The sequence below is a fragment of the Narcine bancroftii genome, chromosome 4 (assembly GCF_036971445.1).
Source record: "Narcine bancroftii isolate sNarBan1 chromosome 4, sNarBan1.hap1, whole genome shotgun sequence".
In the NCBI taxonomy this organism is placed as follows: Eukaryota; Metazoa; Chordata; class Chondrichthyes; order Torpediniformes; family Narcinidae; genus Narcine; species Narcine bancroftii.
Window position 1 is genome coordinate 134,391,086 of NC_091472.1, and position 12,843 is coordinate 134,403,928.

Sequence of the window (12,843 nt, forward strand, 5' to 3'; positions counted from 1 at the left end):
TGCATTTACTTTGCATTTATGTATTATTGCTCGTGTAATTGTTTACCACTGAACCATTTAATAGTCATCTTCAGTTATATTGAAGTATTAACAATCCCTGGTTATTTTTAAATCATACATGTAGGTTTCCTCCTTCTAATGGCATTAATGAACTGCAGTGCTTTCATGGAAATCTGGCAGTTTTTGATTTGATTACGAAAAGGTTTCAACGTATTCTGTAAAATTATGCTTTTGGGATATATTGCAAGATTGTTCCAAAATGAATGTTTCCAAATAGTTTTATTTCTATCCTTCCCACAGAAATCTGTGATAGCAGACAATTCTTTGAGTGCAAGTCACATGGAAACTACAATAAAACTGCTACGTGTCAGGTTGCAGTCACGACTGGCACTACAGAAGCAATTTGCTTCACTTGGTGAGTAATAAACAATGGCTTCCTTTTCCCAAGTATCTAGGGTTCATGAACTCAACAAAAATCTTATTCTGGTTAAGCAGGATAATATCACAACGGGAGGCCTAGCAGATCAGGTAATTTTATTACCATTTTTTGTTTTACCACAACAAAATAGTTTTGTCTTTCCCAACAGAGGTAAATGCTTTGCATGTAAATGCTGAGGAACTCGTCTGCTTTCAGGGTATTTTAACTGTGTGTCTGACAAGTATAGACTTTGCTTTTTAAAATATTTTTATTGAGTTTAGCAAAAACCTTTTTCACAAGATATACTAATGATAAATCAAATCATATATACATATCACATATCAATTGTAAATTAAAAGTGTAACTATAATTACATAACTTATTTTGTTCAGGACATCAAATTCTATAATTATAATAATTAAATAATAACTCATACTATGTCCAAAAATAGTATTGAATACAAAAATTATTCAAGTAATATACAAAGTTCCCTTATACAAGATATTTTATTCTTCTTTGATGTGATTATGTTGTTCTGTGATATGATCTTATAGTTACTTGTAGACACCCTTTTGTCTACAAGTAACTATATTTGTCTAAATAATGCAAAAAAAATCCCTACTAATTAACCCCTCCCTCTCCACAAAGTTATCCATATGCATTGTAAATATGAATTGAATATTGGCCCCCAGACACCAGGCAGGGAATCCCCGGAGCATCCCCACCACATAAATCCTCAGGTCATGATAATAATCTTTGAATGGGCCCCACATCTTATCAAATTCAGACTTTGCATCTTTAATATTATATTTCTAATTTTTTTCCATGATGCCATGTAACCATTGAATATGAATGGGTGAAACATTATCTTTCCACTTCATCAAAATTGCTTGTCCAGCTATCAACAAAGCAAAAGCTAAGATTTTCTTCTGGGTTGAGGACGGAGATGTATCCTTTTCTAGAGAAAAACTAAATAAAGCAATCAAGTACGAGTTATTGTTTAATTATTATAATTATAGAATTTGGCGTCCTGAATGAAATAAATTATGTAATAATTATGGTTATGCTTTTAATTTACAATTGATATGAAATATGTACATGATAGGATTTGATTTGTTATCATTAATATATCTTGTCTAAAAGGTTTTTGTTAAACTCAATAAAAATATTTTAAAAAGCAAGGTCTATTACATAGAAACATAGAAGATAGGAGCAGGAGTAGGTCATTCGACCCTTCGAGCCTGCTCCGCCATTCAACGAGATCATGGCTGATCTTAAAGTTCAGTACCCTGTCCCCGCCTTAAATTCAATACTATTCAATACTATTTTTGGACATAGTATGAGTTATTATTTAATTGTTTAATTATTATAATTATAGAATTTGATGTCCTGAACAAAATAAGTTATGTAATTATAGTTACACTTTTAATTTACAATTGATATGTGATATGTATATGATATGATTTGATTTATCATTAGTATATCTTGTGAAAAAGGTTTTTGCTAAACTCAATAAAAATATTTTAAAAAGCAAAGTCTATTACTTGTCAGACACACAGTTAAAATACCCTGAAAGTGGACTAATTCCTCAACTGCCAGAGCATATGTACTTGCTTAAAACTAACTCCAAAATGCATAGATGGAAGTCAGCAGTAGTCTGCTAAACTGCTGTCAATTCATGGCATTCACAGAAGAGTTCTAATTTAGCCTTAAGAATCGTTGATAAAGTTTGCAAAATATCTTTCCAAAAAAGTTCAGACACTCCAAAAATATATGAAATCAATAAAGCTTCAAAAACTAAGGAACATGGTATTTATATTTAATATTAATATTTTCAATGTCAGTTAAAAATGAACTTTTGCATATTTGAAATGTCAATGAACTTTTCTTGACTGGGACATCTATTAAAGCTGACAGTCATCTGAATAAATACTTAAGGGGAATCACCATACCAGTATGTTCATTGTTTGAGTTTCTACCTTTGTTACAAGTGGTCAAGGAATTTGCAGTCACTTCATGGCCAAGATAGGTGTTGGTTTTTGAATTCCAGATAAATTGAGAATCTTTGCACAAATTTTGATGGGTATATTGTGGATAAGAAACAACACAGGGAATTATCTTTTTACTCATCCCATATCCACCATGATCTTCTGATGCGAGTTGTTTTCAGTGAGAAAACTAATTGTCCAGCATTGAAAATTGGTTGAAGCTCATAACCAGATCATTTGCTACAGTTCATGTGGGTATTGAAGATAGTAGACAAAATGTTAAAACTTTTAAATTATTCTTTATTTGATGTTTTGAATATTAGAATTAATTATTTTGAAATGCATGAATCCTGATACTATGATATAAATATTTAAATATCAACAATGCAGCTTTTTCAATAGAAAAACAACACCTGTAACCTGCTGCAAAAATTTACTAATAGAGATCCAAAAAGTTTTGACTTTTGAACAAGACCATGTAGAATGAGAAAAAAGTTCTAATATCTTCACTACATTTAAAACATTGATCCAATATGTCTGATTTCCATCTATTCAATTTCTGAAATGTAATATGTAGCTAATGTAAAAAAATTATAATGAAGTAATCTATATCTTGCATTAATTGATTTAGACTTAACATCTTTACATAAATTTTGCCAAATTTGTTGATCTATTGATATATTTGAATCTTGTTTCCATCTTTCTCTTGACTTAAATAAATCTAATTTAGGTGCTTTCTCTTGTAATTTCATATATGCTATTGAAATAAACTTCTTAACAGTTCTATCAACAATCAGCTGTTCTAAATCTGTACAATCTTTTAATTCCATATCTGGTCCTAATTTCTCTCTCAATAGAAAATTGCAAAAAAGAGCATTACATGGGCTATCATATTTAATTCTTAACTGATCAAATAACATCAATCTACCATTCTCATAACAATCTCCTATTTTAGAAATTCCATATATTTAAAAAAGGGTTATCTTTTGAAAAAATTATGAGGATTAATTAATGACATTTTGAATCCTGAGTTATTTCTGATGGGGAATTTTGTAAATATAACTCCTAAATTACATTTATCAGATTTTCAGTTGAAATTTATTATATTAGCTCTGGTGATAGCAAGGAAATGTATTGTTGTAACTTGGAAATCAGAAGTTTCTTTAACACTAGAAGATGGCAAACAGAGATTTTAAGTTGTATTCCATTAGAAAAAAAATACATATAATTTGAGAGGTAAATATTCTATATTTTTACAGATTTGGTGCCTGTATGCTCGAACGTTAGGTTTGAATTTATAAATAATTCCTTTGAATCCTCCGGACCAGAGAAGTCTTCCCTTAATAAATAATGTTTTCTTGTGAAATGTTTTGGGGATCTTTGAGCAATCTAATTTAATACATATTCATATCCATTATGTATTTTATAAATTAGTTTTGTTTTGTAGTTTAGTATAATTTTTATTGGGGGGGTAGAAGGGTTGGGGGTTAGGGTTTAGATGGGGTTCTTTTGTAGTTTTTGGTCTTTTTCACTTTATACAAATCAACATGAGAAATAAAATATTTTTTAAAAACTTCAGCTTTTTAACAATTTTAATAAAATGTGAAAACCTTATAATTGTTTCACTGACTCCCTGGATTTATTTTATTTTGATAACTTTAGATATAGTCACATGCTGGTTAAATTATTCTTTTATAGAACACAGTATTGTTCCAATATCCAGTGAATGTCAGCATCTATTCGCAGTGAAAATCATATCCAGACTGATCAAATGGTGTGCAATTTCATATGAGGAGTATGTGGTATGTACGCGGTGTTAAGCTCATTATTTTCAGTATTTCCCCCTTGCTCCTTGACTGAGAACAAGCTTGCTTCGTATTATTTATAACTAATCAGTATCACCAATGGGTAGGATCATTCAATCTTGAAAATAAGACATGATCCATTTTACATGGAGATGAAGCAATTTTTTTCTCTCCGCCGAGAGCCAAATATGGTGGAAGTAGTGGTTTGACTACTAAGGAAGAGGTCAATGATTCTTGATGAGCAATGGGGTGGCAATGTTTCCTGGCGAGCCTGGAATGCAGAATTGAGGTAACAATCAGATCACATATGATTCAAATGAACAGCAGAGGGCACTTGATGGGCCAAATGAGCTAAGTTGTTCCTCTCCCTAAGTTTTGTTCCTCTCCCTAAGTTGTATGTTCCCACAGAGCAACTGAATTTATATTTCATTGGGACTAGTCACATTGAAGTCTATTTGACCCCAGTGACGACAGACTTACTTGATGAACTGCATTGAATTCCATGCAGTGATTGAAGTCTGGAAATTGTATGACACCAGGTGCAAAGACCAACGTCTTGGACCAAAACCCCTATCCTTAATCTTGTGCAGAAGAAGCATGGTTCAAAGGCCAAGGAGAAATGAGCATGGTATGATAGATGCAAAGACAGCTGATTTACACTGTGCTTTTCTCTTTAGTGGCATTAATGTGAAGACATCATCATAATTAATATCCCATATGTTTCCAGCATGAACAAGTAACATATCTCAACTTCAGTATGATAGAAGTAGAACACAGTTTATTTTGCTGTTCACTGAGCACAGTAATCAACCTGCCTGTGTCTTTAGGAAAACAAACGACTCTTCTGCTAAACCTTAAGAAGCTGGCTGTCCACTGCCACAAGGGCAATTAATAATGTGTAAATAAGTGGTAGGCTTGCTTGTGACCTCTTTCTATAATTTAATTAATTAAACAAAACTAAATAATTGACACACACTTGGCATTCAGAATGTGTCACTGGGAGCACTAGTGGAATTAGCATTCAAAGAGGTCCTTGAGGTGTAATATATATAGCAGTTCTATGCCAAGAACTAGAAGTGAGCTTGAGTAGAGAGTAGCATTCCAGCATCAATGAAGGGTTGAAAGATCTCATTGCTGAGTGGAATGCTAAGGATCAGAGAAGGAGTCAAAACAAACATTCACGAGAGAGAAATAAGACAATGAGGGATGTGAAGTGCAAGCACATAAGGATGCAGGGGAGTGGGAGAGTCCTGAACTAGTACCCAGTAAGGAGCATTTAAAACCATAATTTCTGCTCTGAGGGTAGAGAATCTCGGGAATTCTTTGTCCCATAGAGTGGTGGAGGTCAGATTATTGGATGTATTTTTTGATAAATATCAATCAAGGAATTGAGAGTAATGGGGAACTGACACAGAAGAGATGTTGAGCCCAGCATAGGTCAGCCTTGATCATTATTGAATTGCAGTATCTGATGGCCAACTTCTGCTCCTATTTTCTTGTGAAAACTCAAATAAAGAAATAAAATTGCTAAAATTCATTGAGGAATTCTGAGAAAACTTTTTAACTCATCCTATTTGATATGAAGCTCAATACCAAATTTAACAAAAAGAAAATAATGCAGTTATTATAAGGTGAAGAGGAGGCTGTTGTGGAGTTTAAATATTGGCAAAGATCACTTAAGCAGAATTGTTTGTTTCTCTGCTAAATTTCCACATTATTTTATTGTTAAATGTTCAAACTATTTAAGTAAGCCTGTTTATTTTAATTACTATTTGGAGTCATACTGAATAATTTCATAAAGGGTGAAGGTTTAATCTCTTCTATTCTGTTTTAGGCGCTGCCTTTTACTCAGCATGTCATAGAGGCAGACATGGCTCAAGAGACTGATCTCTTCTTTTCAGCATTGATAGAGCGAGGGACAGGTAAGAGCCAAGTTCCTGCAAAACTGGCTGCAACCGAAGTCATAGCCATCACTTTCATTGCATTCTTTAATGTTTTGGCCAATTAAATTATGAGCATTTTTGCAGTAAATTTTACATGAATGGTCATTATTTGAATAACTTGAATAATAAGGGTGTAGGAAATGTTGGAAAAGTCTCTGCTCAGCAATATTGCACTAGATTCTGTGTGTCGGTCCACTTATCTGTTCCATTACCTTGTACGGTGATCTCATTAGAGTCCCCAAATCTCACTCTGAGCCTTGAGCAGATTCAGTGACTATTTACAGCCTTTTATGGCAGAGAATTGGAAGGATTTTCAACTTCCATATAATAAATAATGTATCCTCATTATCAGTCCTAAATGGTTAACCCCCTATTCTAAGATAATGCCCTTAGGACATCTACTGAGAGAAATCATCTATTCTGAGATGCTTGTCAGAATCTGTATACTTTAACAAGTTCATTTTCTAATCTTCTAAACTCAGTTAGGCCAAACTTCCTCCATCACTCTTCATAGGTATTCCCCTCACTCCAGAAATTGATCACATAAATCTGCACTGCACTCACTCCAAGTAAGGATGCCCTTTCTGGGGTGAAGAAGATAAAACTCTAAATGTGATCTCACCAAATGCTTGTACAATCTCAACAAACTTATTATCCTTACCCCAATGTATTTTAATCTACATTCAGTTAATTCTCAATATTTCTGTATTAGAATTGTAAGTGAATCTGTTTTCGGGCTAAATCTTATTTACCAGATCATTATACAATCATCTTTTAATTGTGTCTCAGTTTTCATTGAGATGTCAATCTTGACATTGAACTGTGATGTTACCATAATATTGAAAAAAACTATTACATTTTCTGGTATGTGAGGGACAAAGGCCAATGCAAAATGAGTATTAAAATATTGAGAGACATCCTGAAAATTAAGAAATTGCAGAAATAATTTTTTTTTTAATTATTTGCTTTAGGTGAGGCAGTATATGTGGAACAAGATGCAGTTAATGTTGCAGGACCAAGAACTTGCATCACAATTGGGATAAAAAGAAAATGAGGGTTTTGAGAGCACATGCAGACACATAAGGAACCTTTTAAAAACTCTAAATTGCAAGAAACAATAAATGTAGCTCTGCCGATTGCAATTTACAGTACAGATCGAGTTTGTCATTTATTAACCATCGCTGTGCTTACTTCAATACTTTTTTTCCATTCTCAGCGAAGCTCCATGTGGCGATAGTATTGAATCCAGGTTATTCAACCATACCGCCGATCTTCAGTATATGTTTAAATTGGAAAGGAGAGAAATCAAGTCGTAATGATGATAATCTAAAGGTAAGGTGTCCAGCACATTTGTAAAAGTTTTGCTATGCTGTTGATAAAAGGTTAGGGCAAATAACTCTTTAGATCTCAGTGTGTTTCTTTCGAATGGGGAAATAGGGGAAGATTGCACCACAAATAAGCCATCCACATTCTCAGGAGGCCAATGCAAGACAGCAAATGCAGTTGGCATGCACAGTAGAGACCAATTGGAGTAGAAGAACTACATGAAAATACACTCGTTCTATCAGCAGTGAAATCGGAAATCAATATTGGCCACACCCCTCAGAACTAGAAACTCAGTCTTGCATATTTATAATATTCAAGGTTAGAGTACAGGTTGAATTACACCTGTGTGCTTTACCTAGGCTATTTACAATTCATAATATGTAATCATATGTTCAAATGATCAGAATTACAAATTAATACCATTCAAATTTTGTTGAAATCGTTCCAATTTTATTTACTTTAATTATGTGGGGATTGTTCTTATCAGGCTATAGAAGCTGAAGTTAATGTATATTTCAAAGAGTTACTGGGTCCCAAGCCAGGCCATCAGCTTCTGACAAATCAGGTCCAACGTTTATGCATGTGCTTGGATGTATATCTGGAAACAGAAACTCATGATAACAGTGTGGAAGGACCAAAGGAGTTCCCACGAGAGAAGATGTTTCTACGCCTTGTTAGGTAACTTTTTTTTATCTGTCCTTGTCAAAATAATTTATTTCAATGTACATTAAAGTAGTACTTCAGTTCAAGAGATGATATATTTAAAAGTCTACCCCAATTCCCTCCTCTCCACTTACTTCTTTCTCAGAGCACACCTTATGTGATTTGATTCTAGTATTGCATCCAAGTGAGCAATATCTGTGAGCCTAAATCATAATTGCTGATTAATTTGCACCAATCTATACACTTTAAGCAAAGTCACTGAATAACAGTAGGAACAAGCCACTTTTCTCCAGTAATATTGTTTCAATTTATTTTAAAATTTTAATTTTAGACATGCAAGCACAGTAGCGGGCCCTTTCAGCCCATGAGCTTGCACCATGCAATTCTACCCAATCGACCTATAACCCTGGGACATTTTGAAAGGTGGGAGGAAACGAAAGCACCAGGAAAAACCCGCACAGACATGGGGAGAATGTACAAACTTCTTACAGACAGCGCAGGATTCAAAGCTCGTCCCTATTGCTGGTGCTCTAGTAACTGTGCCACTGTCCCATTGTGGTTAAGGTTAGCTTGCAACTACTATCTCAGGCCCTTCATATTTTGTGTGACTGCAATCTTGTTGAGCATAAATTAATTATGCAATAAGTACAATTCAGTCTTGAATAGCTTGCAAAGCAGTATCAGTATTTGCCAAATTATAATGGATGTGAGGCATTCCAGTAAGATGAAATCCAATGCACATACCATAAAACAGATTTTTTTTTCATCACCAATTATACAAAATATTGTTATTTTGTTAAATTCATTATGTTTTGGTGTTTTTGCAGTTGTTTTATGTGCAGTTCCAAACTTGAACTTGTATCACGTCTTCAAAAAAGAACTAAAGTGTGTAAATTAGATTTGTGTATTGCATTAAACTCTGCCAATTTCAAGAACCTAGACTTGACTTCCAATTATATTTTACTAATTTTATTTGGGGAAACAAGTGATGGCTACTTGATTGCCATACTAGAACTACTGAATGTGCAGACATACTCGGTGCTCCAAAAGGGAACTAAATGGGAGAGAGGAAGCTGGGGTGGTCGTGGTGACCTAGGCAGAGGAAGGAAATATGTGTTTGCATTTCTCAACAGTAACCATTCTGTCTGAGGACAGGTCTTGCTATGGAGTTCAACCAGCAAGTGCTGGCCGAGATCATTATCAGAAATAATTTTGCACTTGAATGACAGAGGGGTGTTGAAGCCATCAAACCTTAAAAGAAAGGGTGGTTAGGGGAGAGAACCTGTAATTATACCAAAAGCAGAACAAGGGTGGTGCTGTTGTGGTCTGGTGCACTGACCGCTACCTTGTCGAGGCCAGATGTCAGCTCTATGATGCTGCCTCCCACTTACCAATTCCACAGCACCCCATCACAGTACATCAAGCCACTGCCTCCAACACTATCTCCAACCTCGTCACCTCTGGTCACCTCCCTCCCACAGCCTCCAACCTCATTGTTTCCCATCCGCACACTGCCCAGTTTGACCTCTTACCCAAGATACACAAACCCAGTTATCCGGGTAGACCTATTGCTTCTGCTCCACCGAACTAGTATCGTCTTATCTCACTTCCATCTTTTCTCCCTCCTCACCTACATCTGTGATACCTCACACACCCTCCACCTCTTCAATATCTTTCAGTTCTCAACTTGACTGCCTCATTTTCACTATGGACGTCCAATCTCTTTACATCTCCATCCCCCATACAGAAGGTTTCAAATCTTTTTGTTTCTTTCTTGACAAAAGACTTAACCAGCCACCCTCCACCACCAACACCCTCCTCTGCCTGGCAGAACTTGTTCTCACCCTTAATAACTTCTCCTTTGACTCATCCCACTATCTTCAAATCAGAGGAGTAACCACGGGTACCCGCTTGGGTCCCAGCTATGCCTCCATGTTTGTGGGCTTTGTGGAGCAATCCATGCTGCAATCTTGCACAGCCAACTCTCCCTCCACCATATTGACTACTACATCGGTGCTGCCCTCATGTGCCCAATGAGCTCGTCAACCTCATTCACTTCACTGCCAACTTCCACCCCATTCTCAAATTCACCTGGTCCATCTCCGACAACACTCTCCCCTTTCTTGATCTCTCTGACCCCATTACGGGAGACAAGCTTCCCACTGACGTATTTTATGCACCCATTAAGTCCCACAATTACCTCAACCACACTTCTTTACGTCAAGTCCCCTTCAAGGATTCTATTTCCTTTCTCCCAATTTCTCCATCTCTGTAGAATCTGTTCCCAAGATGAGGTCTTCCAGTCCAGATCTTCTGAAATGTCCTCCTCCTTCCACAAACATGGCTTTCCCTCCATCACCATCAACTTATTTCCCACTCATCTGCCCTGGTCCTCTCTGCCCCCATAAATTACAAACAGAGGATTTCCTTTGTCCTTGCCTACCACCCAACTAGCTTCAGCATCTAACACATTATCCTCTGGAATTTTTGCCACCTACAACATGATCCCACCATTAGACAAATCTTCCCCTCGCCTCCCCTCTCTGCTTTCCATAGAGACTGTTCCCTCTGTTCCACTCATCCCTTCTTGGCACTTTGTGCCCACAGCTCCTTCCTCACCACCATTCCAGGCTCCCAACAGTCCTTTCAAATGAAACAACATTTCCCTTGTGTATCCACAGGAGTTATCTACTGCATCTGGTGTTCCTGCTGTGGTCTCCTCTACATCAGAGAGACTGGACGCAGACTGAGAGAGCACTTTGCTGAGCACCTTGGCTCTGTCCTCATCAATGACAGAGATCTCCCAGTGGCCAACCATTTCAATTCTGCACCCCACTCCCACATTGACATGTCTGTCCATGGCCTTGCACTGTCCAACCAAGACTATCCATAAATTGGAAGACCAACACAATTTTCCACCTGAGCACTCTCCAACCAGATGTCAATAACATTGACTTCTCCAGTTTCTGCTAGTCCACTCCCCTTCTCCCTTCTTTCCCTTACCCTTTGTCTTCTTTCCTCCTGCTCTCCACCACCTTCCCTCTCCATTCACAGAGCCATCTCTCCTGCTTACTGGTGTGTCCTCCCTCCTTTGTCCACCTATTATCACCTATCTTTGGGATTGGGGTGAGCACATTTTGTTTGGGCTCCTGTCTATATTTTTTTCATAACTCGATAAGGGGCTCAACACAGTGCCTGCAGACTTTCATGTTTTACTATAGTACCAAAAGAATTTAATCACTAGAGAGGTGGAACTATGTTGAATTAATTTTAATTTTGCCTGTTTACTTTGCTTTATTAGATCCTGAAGTCCCAGCTACACATGTATCTTAAATCTTTTATTCTTTTTTCATTCCTCCCCACCCCCCCTTTAGAGGTCCTAATCGAATCAAGCCATTTAAATATAATCATCCACAGGGATTCTTCACACATCGATGACTCAGCACTACTTAAATGAAATTTATGCATGCTGCAGCCAAGTGCAGCTCTTAACTTTATGATGGACCTTTCAAAATAATTTGGATTTAAATGAGAAACAAGGAAAACTACGTGTATTGTTGTTCCAGCTGTGTGCTATGGATTGAATATGAGATTGGTGCATATTTTGTTCTGGGACTTGCTTTTTGTCTCCCAAGGTATGAATGTTTGCATTTTAGTTTATGGATATGTTGGCATTTGTACAGTATTGGTTCCAGTTATCGTTGAAATTGAATTCATGTTGACATTGAGACAAATTTACAATAGCAGGTTTTAGATGCAAGTTTTTTAAAGTTTAGTTTTATTATTGAAAAGATTTGTAAAGCATCACATGACTGTGAGCAAACCATTTTGTCTTGTAATGCAGAGCTGTAAAGTTGTAATAAAATAATCTTATCTCCCACAACAACTTGAGAGTATCATGAGAAAATTATTTTTAAAAGTGTACTTCGATTTAAGATGCACTCACTTGTTTCAAAGGGAAATGCTGTGGACAAATACATACTCATCAAAACATATAATTATGTGTAATAAGATCTCACGTACATGGATACAAAATCTGTATTTGAAGACTAGAAACCAGTCGTGGGAATTGGTATTGCAGCTTCATTTCTGATGTGAAAAATTGATTCGTCTTTATTTGAGTGATGAGTGAGACCAGTTGCCCCACCTCGTTCACCTTTCTGTAGAGGTTGTTTGGCATCCATCCCAGGATTTAAGATTGAGGCAATATTTGATTGAGTATGGCATTAAAGACTCTTAAGTAAAATTGAAATCAATGAGAATTGAGAATTAAACCTCTTGTAGCATTGCATATTTAACCAAAGGCAGATTTGCCAAATTATAATGGATGTGAGGCATTCCAGTAACTTGAAATCCAATGCACAGAACACAAAAACAATTTTTTTGCCATTGTATGCTTATCTTCGTTACAGAGGAAAGGCCACATTATTTGCATGCCTGACACCAGTCTTTCATATCAGCTACTCTCTTCTGGGTTCTTTCATGGGAAGAGATTCAGACAGAAAAAGGTAAAGATTCCAGGCAAATCTCCGTTGACTCTACAAAATGGAGAAGGGGCATTCTGGATGCCATTGATGGCCTTGATGCCATGAAACTGGAATGCACACAAGTGGTAAAAGGATCTACCCTCCCAGTTGCTCTATTGGTTGCCACCTACCTCTGATGGAGTTTGCATTTTCCACTTTGACCTTGTGAACCAC

The 12,843-nt window shown here is 36.4% G+C and overlaps 1 protein-coding gene across 8 annotated transcripts in view; it reads left to right on the forward strand.

Moving 5' to 3' along the window:
* thoc5 (THO complex 5) overlaps positions 1-12,029 on the forward strand; it is a 59,125-nt gene extending 47,096 nt beyond the window's left edge. For 7 of the 8 annotated variants that reach the window (XM_069932899.1, XM_069932895.1, XM_069932896.1 and 4 more), the window contains 6 exons: positions 301-415; positions 4,105-4,208; positions 6,046-6,133; positions 7,371-7,486; positions 7,968-8,158; positions 11,518-12,029. In XM_069932899.1, coding sequence (XP_069789000.1) covers positions 301-415; positions 4,105-4,208; positions 6,046-6,133; positions 7,371-7,486; positions 7,968-8,158; positions 11,518-11,581 — 678 coding nt within the window. In that variant the 3' untranslated portion in view covers positions 11,582-12,029. The remainder of the gene's footprint in view (positions 1-300; positions 416-4,104; positions 4,209-6,045; positions 6,134-7,370; positions 7,487-7,967; positions 8,159-11,517) is intronic. The other variant, XM_069932902.1, reaches the window with a different exon arrangement.
* The last annotated feature ends 814 nt before the right edge of the window (positions 12,030-12,843 follow it).